The 20,272-nt window shown below is 33.3% G+C and overlaps 1 protein-coding gene across 1 annotated transcript in view; it reads right to left on the reverse strand.

Annotated features, from left to right (window-relative positions):
* Window positions 1–534: 534 nt before the first annotated feature.
* LOC117337357 (protein-glutamine gamma-glutamyltransferase K-like) overlaps window positions 535–20,272 on the reverse strand; it is a 30,227-nt gene continuing 10,489 nt past the window's right edge. Inside the window, exons 2-17 of the mRNA XM_033898316.1 lie at window positions 18,906–19,072; window positions 15,952–16,020; window positions 15,205–15,460; window positions 14,718–14,993; window positions 13,784–13,914; window positions 11,806–11,919; window positions 11,311–11,482; window positions 10,635–10,773; window positions 9,767–9,873; window positions 9,061–9,223; window positions 8,377–8,489; window positions 6,626–6,699; window positions 5,935–6,151; window positions 3,748–3,911; window positions 3,381–3,517; window positions 535–1,291 (exon numbers count right to left, since the gene is read on the reverse strand). Coding sequence (XP_033754207.1) covers window positions 1,153–1,291; window positions 3,381–3,517; window positions 3,748–3,911; window positions 5,935–6,151; window positions 6,626–6,699; window positions 8,377–8,489; window positions 9,061–9,223; window positions 9,767–9,873; window positions 10,635–10,773; window positions 11,311–11,482; window positions 11,806–11,919; window positions 13,784–13,914; window positions 14,718–14,993; window positions 15,205–15,388 — 2,130 coding nt within the window. The 5' untranslated portion in view covers window positions 15,389–15,460; window positions 15,952–16,020; window positions 18,906–19,072 and the 3' untranslated portion in view covers window positions 535–1,152. The remainder of the gene's footprint in view (window positions 1,292–3,380; window positions 3,518–3,747; window positions 3,912–5,934; window positions 6,152–6,625; window positions 6,700–8,376; window positions 8,490–9,060; window positions 9,224–9,766; window positions 9,874–10,634; window positions 10,774–11,310; window positions 11,483–11,805; window positions 11,920–13,783; window positions 13,915–14,717; window positions 14,994–15,204; window positions 15,461–15,951; window positions 16,021–18,905; window positions 19,073–20,272) is intronic.

A 20,272-nucleotide genomic window follows, 5' to 3' on the forward strand; every position in this document is an offset into this window, starting at 1 on the left:
TTTGAGTATACTGACATAATATCTTCTATAATGTATGTATATAAAGCATTCTTGTTATGATGTTGAAAGAAAAAGAGATTTTCCATTTCCTGTCCAAAATCGAGTGTATTGTGTATCCACTCCCCTGGAGAAATCAGGACAGATAACTTTTTCTCTCCCAGTTTGAATGCATAAGAAAATATTTACAACCAATCATGTGAGCCATGTAGATAATCCGTGATAGTATAACCTAAATAAGGTCTTTTATAAATGTATAAATGTAAAAGATAATATGAAAGAATAACAATATACATGTATATTTCAATTTCTACTCAAGTTGGACTCAATGAAACTACCAAACTTAATCTGTTTCATTTGCTCATGAATTTGACCAGATTAACACTGATCAGTGCGTATGAATACATGATTTAAATCCTTCCGATTTCACTTTTTCTACATTGTTGTTATAAACATGGAATACTTATTAAGATTATCAAATTTATAATGTATTCTTGTATTTTATGAAAGACCAGATATGCTAAATACTTCTATACATACTTATTCAAATACAAGACTGCTTATGTTAGGTTTCTTCAAACTGCTTGTTCTTGCTATTACATTCACTGTAGAAAAACTTCGGTTTTGTTTAATTTTCAAAATAATATTCATATAATGACAAAATATATTAGAATTGGGAAAGCAGTTTAATATGTATGTGAATATGGCATTAGACATAATAATTTGAGAGAGGCTCGCTAAATGTGCAAACATCATATAACCCATCTTTTTAGAACACTTGTTATGGTCAAAACGCAATTTACCATACAGATGTCCATTATATAATATGTTCAACTTAATCATTAAGGTCTAAATCCGAGATTTTTTTTATTGTAATTCGTGACATTTTTATCGTCATGATACATGTGCAGCATTGGTATATAAAACCTGAGATAACAATTCGAAAGTCCTCTTTTGAAAATATGGCACAATTCAATATGGAAATTCCTAGAAATTCTTAAAGGATATATATGCAAATAGACTATATCTACTCTTAGGAGTGCCGACAAAGTCATTGACACTGAAATAGCGAAATGGTTTGTTTTGTTTTGAATTGTCATATATACCGCTAGATACTAGGCATCACTAGGGACGGTCACGTATGGACAGAATTCATTACATGATCATGACGTCCTTAAATTCCATGATGTCTGGAAGCTCTTTTGTGTCAAGGGTAACAATGATCAATCCTTTTCCCTTTCGATTGGCCGTCAGCTTGAAACTTCTCCTTAATGTTTCGTTCTGTTTGAGATCGCTGGAAAAGCAAGAGTAGAAAAAACAGTTATATCAATTCACCATAAGATTATCGAAAACAAAGTCAAATGACTAAGAGAGCGGAACGCTTCTTCCGCATCACGGTAGATACGTGCCATGTAAATAATGCCAAAATATATCAATGTGATATGAAACACTCATAAAATGCTACCTTCCGAGATAACAGATTATCCAGTCGAACGTTAGACCTACGCCTGAGTACCGTGACGACAAGGTAATGATAGGGGAAAGAAAGGCTGTGTTTTTATTCTTGACCAAATAGGTTTATTGAATTTATTTTCCGAATTCAATATTTTGTTGGAATAGAAATGCTCCAAAAGATGACAATCGTCATATAAAATTTATCAACTAAAATAGGTTTCTTTCTGTAATTTCTAAACTTTGCCGACAGTTGGAGCATCTGTTTATCCATATTTTGAAATATCTACTTTTTTATTGTTTATTGCATGTTTTCTACAAAAAGTCTATATATTGATGGAATTCGCATGGAAAAGCATAGTTATATTTGCAACAAAGAAATGATGCCGCAAAGATCACTTTTGTCAATTTTCATGACAATCGGTTCATTATTTCCTAACCTTGTCATACCACTTTAACGCCTGAATTCCTCGTAATCAGCTACTGTTGCAAATTTTACACATTGACGGAAATGTTAATATAGAAATGTGACTGATGTATAACATTAATGTATGTGTAATTTAAGGATGAGATTAAATATATTCCAATGAATTGACATGTAACACAAAAACAGTGTGTGCTCTTAATAAGATATCTATAATGAGAGTACATTCTGGATTCGCGGTTTATTTAGAGTACACTCCGGGGTTTTGTTTTATTATTTCTCTATAGTATAAAAATACCTTGGAATAATTAGTTTAATTTAATTGACTATACACAATCCTTGTGGAAATCCAATTTTATTGGGGAACTCTTTTCCCTCAGAAATTATTACGAGCTGTATCAGCAAGTCAAAAGCGACGATACCAACGGTGACGTCATCCTTACGTTATTGGCTGATAAAAGAATTATCTAAGTCAATAAAAATGCCCTTAAACCATATGAATGTATGTGGGTGTGCAAAAATAGTAAACTTGATTGTAATCACTTAATTTGACGCTGAATAATGATTCATAAATTCTGTCCACATCACAAACATGATTATATTTATTTGGGGTTTATTTATCACTATGATCTGTTCAGGTTATCGGGCTGACGACCACTGTGCTAATTAAACGTTGAATGTGGCACAGTGATATGTATGTGGTATAGTCATATATAGAATTCTATGTGGAAATTCATACATTTGACGAATGTCACTACTTGCGTTGACAATATTTATGGTAAAGACTATAAAGATAGCGTTGTCAAGGTTCAGGCTGTAATTATAAAGGTCTGAAACGAACGATATATAGATATACGCTCAACATCATTCACCGATAGAAAAAAAAATCCGACAAATCAGTAGAACGGTTTTATGGACCTTACCTGGTCAATATAACTGAGGCCGAAGTTAATATTGTCCAGGTCAGGTTCGTAAAACCGAGGATTGCCCTCAACCAAGTCTGTATTTATATAATATCCATCGCTTGTGTTACTGTGTAACATCCATCGCTTGTTATATATAAAATACCCCCATCATCGCTACCGTGTTTAGATAAGATGACAATGCTCTTTGCCTTAAACTTGACATTGCCTATTATCTATTTGTTCTAACATTGATTAAACAGTCTGAAGTATTCCCAAGATGTGACGAAAGGCTTCAGGTTATATATACATATCCCGTATCATTTTTGTCTTAAATGCCATCTTATGGATGCATGATAAGAAAAAGTCTTATTTCGCTGACCGGACAAAATCTCCCAGGAATAACTTAATGAATTCTTTGTATGCATCGTGTTTTTTCCCCACTGTAATGTTTTAAACTATTTGGAATGTCTGGTAAAAAGTTCAAAAAATGAATGATTCAGGAGAATATAATCAGCTCGTGTGGATCACATATGTTGTATAGAACAGTCAAGCTGTTAATTTCACAAGTAACTTGCAATAGGAACATTCGTGTGGCCGCTTACCTTTCTTTTATTTCTGGGTGGTCGTCGAACTTTTCGTCAGCAATCTTTAGTATACAGCCAGTCAGAGTAATTGGAAGGGGGTTAGTTACCGATATTTTAACTTCAATGGATTGTCCGACTTTGCATTGAGTGTCCGCCTACAATGATAGAATTTCTGTGAAACTCTCTCCCTTAACTATAAAAAAACATAAAATCCGATGCTGTGTGACAACAAAAAAGTATACAGCAAGTTTGTTTTATAGTCATTCATATCAAATTTGATTCAATGTAACTATGGAAACAAATTGTATAAACACGTCCTTTTTTTGGAAGGGATATAAGGTTACTGTAGAGGAATTAATATCAAAAGACAAAAGTAATCTCTTACCTCTATTTCAAGGACAGCAGGGTTTAAGAGACTGACGACTTTATTTTCTGGGAAGGAGTTCCCAGATTTGTCAACATTGGCGACCACAGTTAAACTAAAGTCAAACGAATCCTGACGCTTTCCATTGTAATCTTCCCATGCAAACTTCATGTCAAAGGGTTTCTCTGAAAATATGCATTTTCCACCAATATCTTATAATAAAATCAGATTGGAGTACAAATATACTGCGTTCAGTATGCAGTTGAAGAAACAAAAAACACAAACAATAGAAAGTCTTTCTGGACATAATGTACCTTAACACCCATATTAGAGCCATTTCCATGGGTTTTGGGGAGTACACAAGCATATCAACATAATTATCTCCCTTTAATATGACGCCAGAATGTCAAATTAATGAATTATTGATGATGTCATACTTTGTTACTAAGTAGGTAACCATATAATGTAAGCCTAACAATTAAAAGCGTATGAAGATATAATGAAAGCGTTCATGCTTTACATATCAACGCATTTTTATATTATTATTTTTATATAAAATATCGGACACAGAGCTTTTGATATTTCTAGTACATGTATATTGATATATATTTGTTTATATAAATTTCAAACTTGCTTTCAACTATCTTCTTTAATAAGGTACATGTTTTGATATTTTTAATGGTGTATCTTATATATTTTTTTCTTCATAAACAATAAGTTTACATTTGTGTTTACATTTACATTCCTGTACTAGCTAATCAGTAAGTGGGAACATTGAAGAGAACGCATATTTATTTTGCTAGCTTCATCAAAATACGCAATTCAAATACAGTATATATATATACCACGGGATAGCAAGAGCTAAGAAAGAGGGACCAATTCAGTTACGCACACAGGAGAAACTAGGTTCCTGTAATAGTATTCCTTTTGTAAGTACATACAACCCAAGCAATTATAATATATTTCCTATTGTTAGAGGTAGCGAGGATTTTGAAAAACAGCGAAAGAATGAAATCTATACTCAATAAAAAGAAAATCATAAATTGTAAACGTCAACCAAAAAATCTTAAACGTATCTTATGTGCTTCAAAATTTGATTCTGAAGTAAGAGAAACATCTGTCACAAAATGTATGCAAAAGCGATGTAAAACATGCGATATTATTATAGACTGTCAAAGTTATACATTCAAAAATGGTTTTAATTCAAAATTAAAACGGATATGAATTGTACTTCAAAAAATGTTATATATGCTCTAATATGCAGTAAATGTTCAGATTTTTATATTGGTCAGACTGGCATGGAATTACGAAAACGTATAACCTTACACCGCCAGCAAACAAGAACGGAACACTTGCGATATTTGACTGTTAACGAACACTGTCATATCTGTGCTGTGAAATTTTTTTGTTTTGCCAATTTACCAAATGTCCAACTCTGATGTATTACAAAGAGAGAATAAAGAAATGTTTTTCATACAGCTAATGAAGCCAATGTTAAATTCTGAACGTGATAGGACAAAATAAATTATGTATACAATAGATTTCTCAGTAACTTACCGCATGTACATGTACATGTATACATGTATATTATCTTGCACATTTTGTATGTACTGTTTTTATGTACAAATATGAAACTTATGTTTGATAGTGTTTACTAACGCAATTTACTATTGAGAGTTTACATTATTCCAAGTTACCGCATCTATTTTACATGTACTATACGGCAAAACTTTGTATACCATGACCGGTTTTAATTTTAGTACGGAGTACGTATCTATAGATTTGTTGTACATATCTATACGATGTAATTGCTCCAATCAAGTTTTTAATGGATTGGTTTGTTTAAACCGTATCATATAGTTGGTCTCAACCCTTGTAAACTGGACAAATAAGTGTTTTATAAATTATGTACCCTACTATTATGACGTCATCAAACTATGACGTCATAAAATGATGTACCGAATAAAATTCATAATCCCCTGAAGAGCGGCACGATGTAGCCGCGAAAGTACTAGGGAGACAGCAGATCTGTGTTTGGCTTTTTATTTTATTATTATTTACCGTCACATGGACATTTTAACTGTATTCTATATATATATATATATATATATATATATCAAAATATCCTAGTTAATGAGCTAGAGCAGGTATGTCTAAAATGTGCCTGACATATTTTGAAGCATTGCTACATCTTAAAATTTGCATTACCTTCGTCGGGGTTCAGGAAGAAGTCCTTGTGCTCACCGCTCTTAATCGGTACTCGTTTGTGCCCTGTGTAGTCAATGGAACTGAGCCTGAATGTCAGGCTGGAAATTTTCATTCTCCTTTTTTTGTCGTCGCTCGTGTTTTTCACAAGAGTAACAAACTCGATGGGTTCGCCAAGATAAGTTTCTTCCTTCTTCTGTGTAATGGTAATGGTGACTTCCTAGCAAACGGAAATTTTCTTTTTACATTTTATGTATAGTTGGCCTTGTAATGCGTCAAAGATCTAAACGAGCTTTTTTGAAAATAAGATAGAATATCTGTATACAGATTATTGAAAGATGTTTGGGACATTAAACATCGACGAACCGGGTCTGAATGGGACAAATGAAAAATACTAACTCCATAAAAATTCAAAAACCATAATTTAAAGTAATTATACTATACCCCTGCTTCCAACAAAATGTCAATAGCAGAATAACAGTTATACCACTCTTGATGCGTTTTGATACGCTTTAAAGTCATACATAAGATTACGGATGCAACAAACTGTTGATGATGAAGGATATGCTTTTTTTCCCTTTTTAGACGCAGAGTTATGTTGGTATTCGCCTATTTATATGTTCTAAGGAAATTGTTTCACCAACACGCTTCCATTAAAATTCTTTGTAATAGAGATTTTTGAGAAATGCCGTACCTGAAGCACTTCTTCCACTACGTTGCCAGCAAATCTTCTTGCTCTCGCCGCAGCAATCCTCTCTTCAGGAGTGCCTAAGAAAACAAAGAAAAGCAACCTTTTCAATGCTGAATGTCTGAACTAAAATTGTGGGCGTAATTAAATGATTGCATATCCACAAGACAAAACTGTCCTTTATTGTATGAATAGCCTTCATGGTTGAAACTGTCCAATATTTACACATAGAAGGGTGTTATGTAAGATATAAGCATCAAACTACCTTCATGTATTATCTAACATGTAAGACAGACTGATGCACTATCTAATATTTTACATAATTGACAGTTTTTGGCTAATACCGTTAATCAATGTGTAATGTACGAAATGTTGAACGGACTATGTATGGCTTTGGTCAAATTTGGCCCCTTCTACATCATACAAATTATATTCCATGGCTTGTAATCGTGAGCGATCATTTCTATCATGCTTGATACATTTTGTTTCACTGAATGCTTATAGAATTCAAAACATAATTATTAGCACACTAATTTGGATAACTTTATCTAACAATGAAATTGCATACAATTTACTAAATCATCAAAATTGTTAACTTAGCAACGAAGTGTATCACACAGCAATTTTTTTTAATTGTTTCATCTGTTTTGCACTGATGCATAGTGAAAACAAAGCTGCTAGCGGCGTTGTATTAATTATACTGTTTTTCAAAACTTTATGAATGAATTTAAATTAACAATCTGTTTCATGTACAAACTGTTTAATGTGTTCACAGAATCGAACTAAAATTTGCAATTTAAATAGTGATTTGATAAGTGACATCATGGTATCTACATGTAATGTGTTGAACAGTTCTATCCTCGTCATCTGTATCAGAATCAGTTGCTGGAACATCAGCTGCATCAAACAAAGTACCAGTTGAATTGTCACTCCACTGGATGAATTGTCTTTGAAACGCCCAAGCCCTAAAAGCCTTAATACACTGGCAATATGGGCACAACTCTTTAGCCTACCTTTCATGTGCAGTTGCAACCTTTGATAGTATCTACAGAAACTGAGTTGTCATACTCAAATCAAAAGAATGTGCTTTGCTATTTGAATGTCGAGACTGTTGATCTTTAAAAGATTTGTTTTTTAGTAGACATGCAGTTTGTACTTTCCATATTCAAGAAAGTATTTCTTGGTATAGCGTGGAGCTTGTTGGAGTTAATAAAAGCCCATGGTGATGTTTTGTAGGTCATTCATGGAAAATGTTTGGACGTCCATCAGGTGATGTGCCTCAAGTTTGTGAAAACAGTTCTCTTATTGAGCAAATTGTTATGTTCCAGAAATGCCTTTACTCTGTGTTTCACTCGATTTTGTAAGCATCGTCCTACATAGGGTCCTTAAACTTGTTGATCAGAGGGCAAATGATTCTAGCAAAGTCACCAATATAAGGGATCAACGTATTCGGAACAATTTTGTCATATAGTTTCCATTGCTTCATCTGGCCATTGACGCTATTGACCACCACCTAACTTATGTCCCCAGGCGCGAAAGGTTGGCTTGATCAGTGCTGTGTTTTTTTGCATCCATTTTGTAGGTAAAATGACATTTTTATCATATGATTAATGATTCTATATTTCACCAAAAAAATGTTTTCAAACACAATTTGAAAAACTATGATCTTTATTTCAATAGCACATAATACTATCAATGATAAATTGATTTTACATTTTCTTTGGATTGACAACAAAAAAGAATCAGACTTAGCTCACCTTCATCGTGTTTGTAGAGTTTGGTGACATCTAGCCTCTGCATCCATCTCTGGGAACCTATGTTTGATAGAGAATCCCCGTCTGGTTTTTTGGTGCTTATATTCTTACCAACACTGTAAAATATGGTTTTGATAAATAATTTAAAAAATATAATAGAAGAAGATTTTGGTCTACATAATGACCATATTTCATTTCAATAAATCCTCACAAGTATTGTTTAATTATAACGATAAAGTGATATACAATGATATGCTATTATTTAACAGGAATCATGCATACATGTATACGTTTCAACACGCATCATACTTTATTACTGAGATGGCCTTCGCATGTAACAACGAATTATACGATATGGCTGACAAGCTGATAATCAAACCATCGTTAATAATAAAAGATGATATTTGTTTTGTTGTTTATGAAAACAGATGTCCACAGTAGCAAATACTTTGTCATATTAACAAAAAGAGAGCTATTTTGACAATTGTCCATGTGTCCTATCGTTTGCGTATATGTACGAAATGGTAAAACGTTTTATAATCTGACGACTGAATGGTTTCTGTTCTCGCTACATAGGGATAAGACGCAGATACAAACAGCTTTATGGATAATGAATGTCTGAAGATCTATACTGTTCATATGGCTGAGGGAATTATCTTCTTTTTTACTTGATCATTCCATACTCACTCGTCTTTTACCGTCTTTACCCTCTTGTATGCATTGTAGCCTTTCTTTTGGTAATACACGATATCGCTGTTGACCTCGGCGTATACAAATCCAGCGTCGATTGGTAGGTAGGTAAGACCCATGAACACCGCGCGAAGAGGACATGGTCCGCACTGGAACAAACCTGCATGACCAGAGAGAAGGATCATTTAAGAGCAAATCTAAGAAATGCATTATTACATTATAATTTTCATGATTTATTCGATTGGTTTCGAATGTCAATAATTGATAGTTTCATTTCAACAAAATTGTATTGACTTTTAGTACGAAAAATGGATTAACTATCAGGCTGAGCTAATGTAAGGTCTTTCCAAATAGTATAAGCATAAAGTTATATGTACAAGTATTATTCTGCAGTGGCATTAACGGGAACAAATGAAGGGGGAAACTCCATAAGAAAATTAATTTTAAAAAAAGAAGGAAAAAAGAAGAAGAAAAGAAATCATGATTACATAGTTTCCTCGATAGAGTGTTTGATGGCCCTCGTGTAATTATTTCATATTATGTTTACGTCATTATATTATAACATGCTCATGTAATTATTATGGTCTTCTCATTTACAGTTTCTTGTCTTAAGCAATCACGATATTTCTTTTTATGGGGGAAAGTGGATTATTGATATATCATTATTATACATAATTTGGTCGATAAATACTTCAGGACATACCTTCGCTTTTTTCCTGTGGAGTTGCGTCCACGATTTGCCATCCATCAAAGATTCTTTTTTCGAAGTCATTTCTTTTCATCCATGCTTCATTCCAGACATGAAAGTTCCTAAATTTTTAATTAAAACAACGAAAAATGAACATCCGAATATCTCAGCTCTTTATGTATCTCTACTTCAAAAGTCAAACTAACATCATATGGGTGGTCGGGTAGTCGGGTGGCACAGTGGTAACACACTTGCCTTTCACCTAGGCGACCGGGGTTCGATTCCCTGATCGGACGTGAAAAGATATGGGGTCACCTGCCCGACCACATGGGGTTTCCCCGGGTACTCCGGTTTCCTCCCACAGTAAGACTCCTCGCGCGCTTCCACCCGGGCCAATAAGCGTTATTAATATAAGTTGATACAACTTGTTCCACAATCGTTGTAATATAGGTAAAGTTTCCATTTACGTTATATGTAATCTGACGAAAACTTATAATGTTTTTACTTGTATGTCATATTGGATTCTTACACGACTATTTCCATCAATCATCTTTTTTTGTTTTATTTAATTTGTTTAATATTTCTTTATTTCTTTATTTAGTTTTGAATATATTTGAACTAGATCCTGATACCTTCTGTTACCTATTGTAAGTATTGGTCAAGACGGTGTTGTTTCCTTTAATTAAGAACAGCGAAGATTTGTGTGTATCTAATATTATTTCTCCCACGTTCAGTTGCACTTAATTTTGTTTTATTTTAAAATACATAGTTCTCGTCTAACTATAGGCTCATGGGTAAAATGATAGACTAAGTTGCTCGTTTACAAGTTTTACCAGCACGCAGCACACGGATTTCTGCATGAAAATATACATTATCTACTTACCAAACACTGTCTCCTTCCTTAGTCTCGTAATCGTAGCCGTTATCCGCCATGACTCTTTCTATCTCACAGGTACCGTCAACATCATGGGCGGACGAGTAATTGGTGACACTTCTGCAGGGAATCCCAAGAGCCCTACAGACTGTTTAACAGTGGTGTTAGACCAGGTAATTAACACATATTTCATAAAATATTTCTTTGAAATAGTTATCTGCGAATTCTTTTAATAAGAACCACAACGATTTTATGAATGTTCTATTCTTGTTTCTGAAATGCGTTTGAAAGTTCGAATGGATATTGAATTTTCTTCTCATTCGAAACCTTTCTTAAACACATATCTCTTTTATACCATTCAATTCAATAAAATATTCTATTGGTTATATGGTCACATAGCAATTCCATAACGGACCGAATGTATACGGTTAGAAATCTGAGACTAGATAGGGAAAACATAGACACAGGCGATAACACCATATGTGGTCTAAAATTGATATATTGTTATATGTTCGGGTGATATTGACATTCTGAATACTATTTAAGATGAGCTAAATTTTCAACATTTCTTTGGTAAGTTTTCGTATTGTTGCTGAAAGTAAAGCTAGCCAAGAATACTAGACTTTAAAATTTGAAAATGAATCCTGTAAGTTAACTATGATTATCAAAAATCATGGTTAATTACCCGTAACTGTGATGGCAGAAAATACCCAGCATTGGCCGTATTTAACCGGTCCTTCGTCCCGATACTGTCGCAAGATCTTCGGCGTTTCTGACCAAGAAGACGGGGAATCTCCATCGGCATACAACCCGTCCCACCGACCATAGAGAACACCGCCTTTGTCGTTGAAGTTCACCTTCAAAGGACATAACGTATTAAGATATGGGGAATGCGCATCCATTTTTGCAATTAGGATTGTATCTTGGATTGAATAGATCATTAGATCAGAATAATTATAAGTCAATTTAAAAAAAAAATTCCGTCTCTTATTTTCCAGAATCCATGAATCCATGAATTATTCTCCTACTTGTTGTAGTAGTTTATCTTCATTACCAATTTTATTTTACAGAATCATCGATGTACATTGTTTTTTTTAGTGATTTTCGAGTGGATTTTGAATATCGTTATTTCAATATTTGATTTTTAATCATGTCTTCAGCATGATTATGAGTACATTACCATTGAAGATATGGCCCTCGAAACATATGCAGCACTTCCCATTTTATTGTCGACAACTCCATCAAAATATCTGGTAACCAATCTCAGGCTGATTTGAAGAATGTCGTTGTCAAACTAAAAAAAAAGGAAAAAAAACAGAACAGGGTAAAAAGACACTTACCACAAAATTCTTCAAATGAAATAGGAGTGTTCATATAATATAAGATCCATTGAACGGCTTATAACGTGTGTTTTTTGCAAATATTAAACGAAAAAGAGTGTTTTATCGTATTTATTTTGTTAATCGAGATAATAGCTGAGCCGTACAATATTTCTCATATAAAACCCTAATAAAATATGAATTTTCCTTTCCGAGATAGTATAGCGATATGTACGTCATTTTATTTAACGTCACGATATATTTACAGCATTAAATTAATGATAACTGTACGCTTGTGACATCGCTTTACCGAATGAAAAGTGCACGGCTTATGGCCCCTGATGTGCAAAGATCTTATAATTTATTCATAATATATTCTACCATTGCGGCAGACATTTTTTTCTCTCTTTTTTTTTCTTTTTTCTTTTTTAATTCCAGGTAAAACTAGATTCAAATCATGTAGACTACAGATAAATTATCAGAGTAATAATATGGATCTTTCAATTGACATTTGAATCCTCTAACACCATTTTATCATGATATTTAGATGATATAATTCCTTCAGCATTTATTTGGATTATGTTGCATATCATATGACGCCAATACCATTCCAGTGCAAACAAATGTAACTCAATTGACACTTTGATAATGAGTAGCAGGGGTGTGCAGAAGATGTACAAAACACAAGCACAAAGCCAATATTTACAGTTGTGTCATACATATGTTTACTGCTATGACTGGTCAATTATGCATAACAGAAACAATTCCACAGGCTGTAGCATATATCAGAACGGGGTCTTGATTGATGCACGATTACTTAGAATGTGTTACAGAGAACTACGACAGGAAATTCAAATCTCTATCCTCGGATTACCAACACATAGTGCATATGATACATTGTGCTAAATATTTGATATATAACATAGTAACACAACTGACGAAGAAAGACAACTTTATGACTCGTGCCCTGACCGGACCTCAAACTCACGATCTACGGCACCCAATCGCCTGGCCAAAAATACCCGCAGCTTATACCGCTGCGGCAAATCGGCGTTCTTAAAAAAAGAACGTTTCAATGGCGCAGTGATAGTCGGCCCAATATTCTGACGTGATCATTGTGGAAGTCGTCTATTAGATGATATGAATACCTGGATTGCAATGTATTTACATACATGGATGCGAATTGTACACATATTACATCCGTATGTCAAAGTACACGTGATTGTGCTCCAAAGTATACTGTCAGTGTCCTGTCTATTTAGTATTGTCCGTAAGTATGTGTATTCCCATATATGGTCTGTGTGTATGTCAACAAAACCCAAATACATTCGTGATACAACGCTGTCGGCCGCTTACTAGTATCAAGGACGCATGTTTCCCATACAAGTAGAAGTCTATAGACGACATGTTAACGTTTTGACAGTAAACAGTGAAGGTTAATACTATATACTTTATATAGGGTAAATGTATTTGTCGCGTTTCTGCATATTTCAGGGGTTAATTTTTATATGTTTCGTCTAGTGTCGAGGTAGGTTGATAAAGAACTATCAACACCAGTGGAGGATAACATTATGATTTTATTGGCTGTGAGATATGTATAAGACAAAATATCCTAGCATTTCTGTTCGCAATTAGATAACCTCGACATGTACAAGTCTCCCTGTTATTAACCCATACAATTTAGCATATAGACAAATATCATATATCATCACTCGGTACAATTAAGTAATATTTTGGAAACATAATGCGTTATAACGTATACCTCTCGCGTTATTTTGCGATTTATCCCCGACGATACCTAAACAATATCGGGTAAAATAATGTATCACTCCAACTCACTTGTCCAAATATCCAGGCTTTGGGCCTCAATTTTGTCCGGTATACTGCTCCCGAAGGGTTCAAAACGTACTCATCTCTTGGGTCAACATCAGTGCTGAAATTGGGGTCTTCCGGGAAATATACTTCATCCTCTGTGGCATTTAATAGATTATGTCGTTACAATGTACTCTTGATTGAACGGGTTTAATAAATTCTAAACAAAATGCTATTTTACGGGTTTGAACAATTTAGTTTATCATGAAATACTGAAGTGTTTGATTATAAAATGATTTAAAAAAAAAAAAATTAAAAACTTGTAACCTTTCAAAATTGTATACATATTAATGGGAGATAAAGCGTTTTGTTGATTAACCCTAATCCTGCGGATCAATTTAGATAGGCAAACATGTTTTGCCATACGCATTTCATACAAAGTATTAAAAAATGCACATGAGCTCAAAGATCAGCAAAAGTATATATAATTATCCTTACAGTGAAAATGTATTCATTTTACTCACTGTTCCATTTTCATTTTTAGTTTTCTTCTTTCCCGTTGCAACAATAACGAGTGATAAATATATGAAGTAGGTATATCATGAAATTATAACCGAAACTTAACCTTTACTGTGTTTGTTATAAAAGTATAAAGTGTGTTTATTCACGTTTGTGTCTTTGGAATATTCTGTAGGTCTTCATGAATCAAACTATCAGAATAAAGCGAAGAAACATATTTCACTAGTTAATACTGCTTGGTAACTTTTACGAATGCGCTGCATGCATAAGTCAAAGATGCCCACGAAATGCGCTTCGTAAAAGAATTCTCACATCCCTGATAAGACGATTTGTATCCAGTATTCTTTGAAAACTCTGACAAAACCGTTATTGTATATAGTGTTTTGTATTCAGCACTGCGGTTCTTTAGCTGAAAATAACTCAAATGTTATAAAATGCCTACCTTTGCACCAGGCGTTGAATATGATGAAGATGTCCTGGTCGTGTTTATAGTGAAGTTTCTTTTTTTCTCCCCGTTTGTCTTTGGAGATTGTATATACATGCAGATCCCACTCCCCGATGATGCAATTCGACGGAGGGAATATCTCCACCTTTAATGTCTTAGCTGGCATCTCGGAGGTTACTCTGGCCTGCCACTTATTGCTGTTGTCAAACTTGTTCCCTTCTTCGTCAATATTGATAGTGACGTCGGTACCTCGTAGCGCGGATGGGTCCAATCCTTATTGAAAATAGATTAATACCTGAAATTATTACATACGAAGACACCAACTGTTTCCGATTGTAAAATAGGTTGTTTTGATTGATTCATTTGTTCTGATACAAAGCCAGGTTTTTGTATGTTTTTTATCTATGGACCTTCCAAAATGTAAATATTATATACGATATGTAACTGTGATCTAATGAACATTATAACAATATTGAAATTTTACCAGTTTTGAACTGCAGCTGGAGGTCATGTTTTTTTGCATCAAAGTCCCGGTCAAATGTCATCATGATGAGGAAGACCTGTCCACGTCTTACTACAAGGGCAGCTGGCTCTTCTTTCCCCTCCACAACCCTCTTTCGTATGCATTTGTAATCATCTGTATGGTGGTTGGCGCCAATTTTTTTCATTCAGCAGATCGATATTTTCAACATGGATCTCGCCTTTGACCTCCTCTTCATCTGCATCTTCCTCCTCCTCATCTTTAAAGTTACAGTGGTAAATATGAAAAATCGTTTCATAGGCGCAACTACATAATGTATTAAGTATTTCGTTATTACTATGATACTTCGTTTGGTCAACCAAAGACAGTTTTGACCGAGGACATACAACGCATTTTGGCGATTGACATACAAAACAAACAACAAATAAGTTTTTTATAGCATGATATAGGTCATAGGATATGGTATCAACGGTTTATTTTTTATTGAGCAACTGAAACATCTCTACAAGTTTTTGAAAAGAATTATTCACTGTCATGAAATAACCGCACCGTACCAATAATATTATACAAATGATTTTAAAAAAAATGTTCACAAGGCGGTGTTGCCAGATAATCAGTTCCAGCCAACTAATTAAGATTAACACTGGAAGAACAGCAAACTATTAGTTCCATGAAACTATACAATAGATATTCTCATCAATCTATATGATTTACAGATTTACAACGTAACACGAATTATTTGGTACATACCAGAATTGACGGTGCCAAACAGACTCTCATCCTCTAGAAATTTTCTATATAGATGGTATGGCCGATAGTCTGAAAAAAGTACACTTTTTATAAACCAATTAAGCAGAGATTCAAATTGCTAACAAATCAATATCACACGATTTAAAAGATGCTTAATATTCTGACTACGATATTTCAAAACGTATTGTTTGGAATACAATTGAACAGGACACTAATATTTTCATCACTCATGGATTTTGATCATCTTTCAAAGCTTTTAATATTTTTTCTACTATTTGAGCAAAAGACACACAAATACTAAGCACTAAAACGCAGTTCAAAGAAAATGATAAAGATAGTTCCACCTAACCTTTCTATACCATTCGTTGTGAAAATACACATTTTTGGGGTATAAATGCTTATCATATAGTTCTGGCTTTTACGATGTAGAAAATATTGCTGTGAAGAAACCATCTCGCTGATGGCATTATAATGATGTAGGAATTTTTCAGTACAAAAACTTTTCAGCACCGAACACAATTTATTTAAAACGGTACACACACTGAATGAAACAGTACAAACAGTTCACAAACTGAATAAAACAGTTCACAAACTGAATAAAACAGTTCACACACTGAATAAAACAGTCATTAACTGAATAAAACAGTACGCAAACTGAACAAAATAATACACAAACTGACTAAAACAATACACAAACTGAAAAAAACAGTACACAAACTAAATTAAAAAGTTCACAAGCTGAATAAAACAGTTCACACACTGAATAAAACAGTTCACAAACTGAATAAATAGTTCACACACGGAAAAAACAGTACACAAGCTGAATAAAACAGTACACAAACTGAATAAAATAATACACAAGCTGAATAAAATGGTTCACAAACTGAATACAACAGTTCACACACTGAATAAAACAGTTCACATACTGAATAAACCAGTTCACACACTGAATAAAACAGTTCACACACTGAATAAACCAGTTCACACACTGAATAAAACAGTTCCCACACTGAATAAAACAGTTCACACACTGAATAAAACAGTTCACACACTGAATAAAACAGTACAGAAACTGAATAAAACAGTTCACACAATGAATAAAACAGTACACAAACTGAATAAAACAGTTCACACACTGAATAAACCAGTTCACATACTGAATACAACAGTACGCACACTGAATAAAACAGTACACACACTGAATAAAACAGTACAAACACTGAATAAAACAGTACACACACTGAATAAAACAGTACAAACACTGAATAAAACAGTACTAACACTGAATAAAATAATATACCTCACTGAATAAAACAGTACAAACACTGAATAAAACAGTTCACACACTGAATAAAACAGTACAGAAACTGAATAAAATAATACACAAACTAAATAAAATAATCGACACATTGAATAAAATAATACACCAACAGAATAAAACAGTTCACACTGAATAAAACAGTTCACATAATGAATAAAACAGTACACAAACTGAAGAAAATAGTACACAAACTGAATAAATAGTACACAAACTGAATAAAATAATAGACACATTGAATAAAATAATACACAAACTGAATAAAACAGTTCACACACTGAATAAAACAGTACGAACACTGAATAAAACAGTACAATCACTGAATAAAACAGTACACACACTGAATAAGATAATACACACACTGAATAAAACAGTTCACATACTGAATACAACAGTTCACACACTGAATAAGACAGTACACACACTGAATAAAACAGTTCACACACTGAATAAAACAGTTCACATACTGAATAAAATAATACACACACTGAATAAAACAGATACACACACTGAATAAAACAGTACACAAAGCTGAATAAATAATACACACACTGAATAAAACAGTACACACACTGAATAAAATAATACACACACTGAATAAAATAATACACACACTGAATAAAATAATACACACACTGAATAAAACAGTTCACATACTGAATAAAATAATACACACACTGAATAAAACAGTTCACATACTGAATACAACAGTACGCACACTGAATAAAACAGTACACACACTGAATAAAACAGTACACACACTGAATAAAACAATACACACACTGAATAAAAACAGTTCACACACTGAATAACACAGTTCACACACTGAATAAAATAATACACACACTGAATAAAACAGTACACACACTGAATAAAATAATACACACTGAATAAAACAATACACACACTGAATAAAACAGTACAGAAACTGAATAAATAATACACAAACTGAAAAACAGTTCACACACTGAATAAAACAGTTCATAAATTAATAAAACAGTACACAAACTGAATAAAACAGTTCACACACTGAATAAAATAATACACACACTGAATAAAACAGTACACAAACTGAATAAAACAGTACACAAACTGAATAAATATAACACACGGAATAAAACTGTTCACAAACTTATTAACACAATGGATTTACTTATTAATATAGTGTACAAACTTATTTAAACCATATACACTTATTTACACAGTGCACAAACTTATTCACACAGTACACAAACTTATTTACACAGTACACAGACTTATTCACACAGAACACAAACTTATTCATACAGTACGCAAACTTATTCACACAGTACACAAACTTATTCACAGGGGAAACAAACTTATTCACACAATAAACAAAATCCATTATTAATACGGAGTACAAACTAATTGAAGCAGCACACACACACAAAATACAATTAAATTGATAGTTACAATACATTTTGTGAATTAAAGGTGTATATTTTTGTCATAGTGAAGTATTATGGTTTTATTTTTTACTTCAAAATATAATAACGTTGAAATATATAAAAATTACAGAACCTATAGGACATAAATTATCTTGATTACATATTTACATTTAAGGTAATTAAAGTAATTTAGTGTATGTGCTAACGTTTACACTAAAAATACATACCACAGATGTCCAGATTGTATTGTTTAAGGTATAGGTCCCGGTAATACTTAAGTTCCACTAAAACACTGTAGGAAATCTTATGAGGACCATACCGCCTAGATTCCCTGGGTTGACGCGGAGTGTCTGCTGCTCGACGTGAGCTGCGAAGCATTCCTGACATCACACAACTGTAAAAAAAGTGAAACATGAACGATGTGTGAGAATATTCATTATTCACACGGTAATTACTATTTGTCGTTGGTGTTACAATGAAATGATCCTACAACACCTACCATTTTCTCTGGTCCCTACACGAGACGTTCAATTAACGACGGATACAAACCTTTTTCCAATTTTGGTTCCGTCGTTCTCAACTGTATTTTCCACTTGCCTTAAACATATATACGGGATGTCATCGTGCCCTTTTGTCTAGACGACAGGGCATTTAGGAATACTACAAATAAATTCCCTTATATTCGATCAAAAGGTAATTCCACAAAACAGATAACGATGCACACTTAATAGGCTATATCGATTACACACGTGATTTTAAAGAGGATTGAATTTGGCTGGGTAAGTATGCTTGGCTAGGATCCTGTTTCACACGAAAGACATTTGTTTACTTTTGACGAAAGATTTATCACTGAGTTAAGGAGCTTAGAAAGGTTTTTCTTGTTATAAAACGACAAACATTTTTGACAAAAGGCAATTGTATCAATTGTACAATTGTATTTTAATATATAAGCATATATACATACAAAAAAACACTTGATGGGATTTAAAAAGGGTCACGATAATGCATAGTACTTGTGGGTCGGGAAATGTTAAATTGTCCTGTTTCCTGTTGTTTTATTATCCATACATTCTATCACCAAGACAGTTGCCTTCTTGCTATATTTGTTTATATTTACATTCCGAGTGTTGATTCTTTATATAAACGTACCAGATGAAAACAATAAACATTTGATTATGAAAAAGGTATAAATACAGTATGAAAACATCGTTTCATGTGCTGATATTCCCCAAATTACAACAGTTAAATAGTCATACGCCTGAAAAATAGTTCCCGTTTCATTTAAATGAATTGTGTTTTCTTTGCTATCTATTCACATAAAAAAGTTCTAATTAAACACAAACTAATGTATTTGATGTTATTTGATGTCTTTTTGGTTTAAATGAAAAAAAATTAAAAAAAAAAACAAAAAAACCAAATCGACTGGAATTTGTGAAGCGGAAGGACACGGTTAACGATTGTGCATTGGCGGGATTAGCAGCTGTTCTAAAGCGAACCACGAGATATGTAGATAGCTACTACTCTTCATAGCCGCCATGAAAAATTAGAAAAAAACTACCCATTCAATCCCTATATGAAATAGATCTATACAATT

The sequence above is a fragment of the Pecten maximus genome, chromosome 11 (assembly GCF_902652985.1).
Source record: "Pecten maximus chromosome 11, xPecMax1.1, whole genome shotgun sequence".
Taxonomy (NCBI): Eukaryota; Metazoa; Mollusca; class Bivalvia; order Pectinida; family Pectinidae; genus Pecten; species Pecten maximus.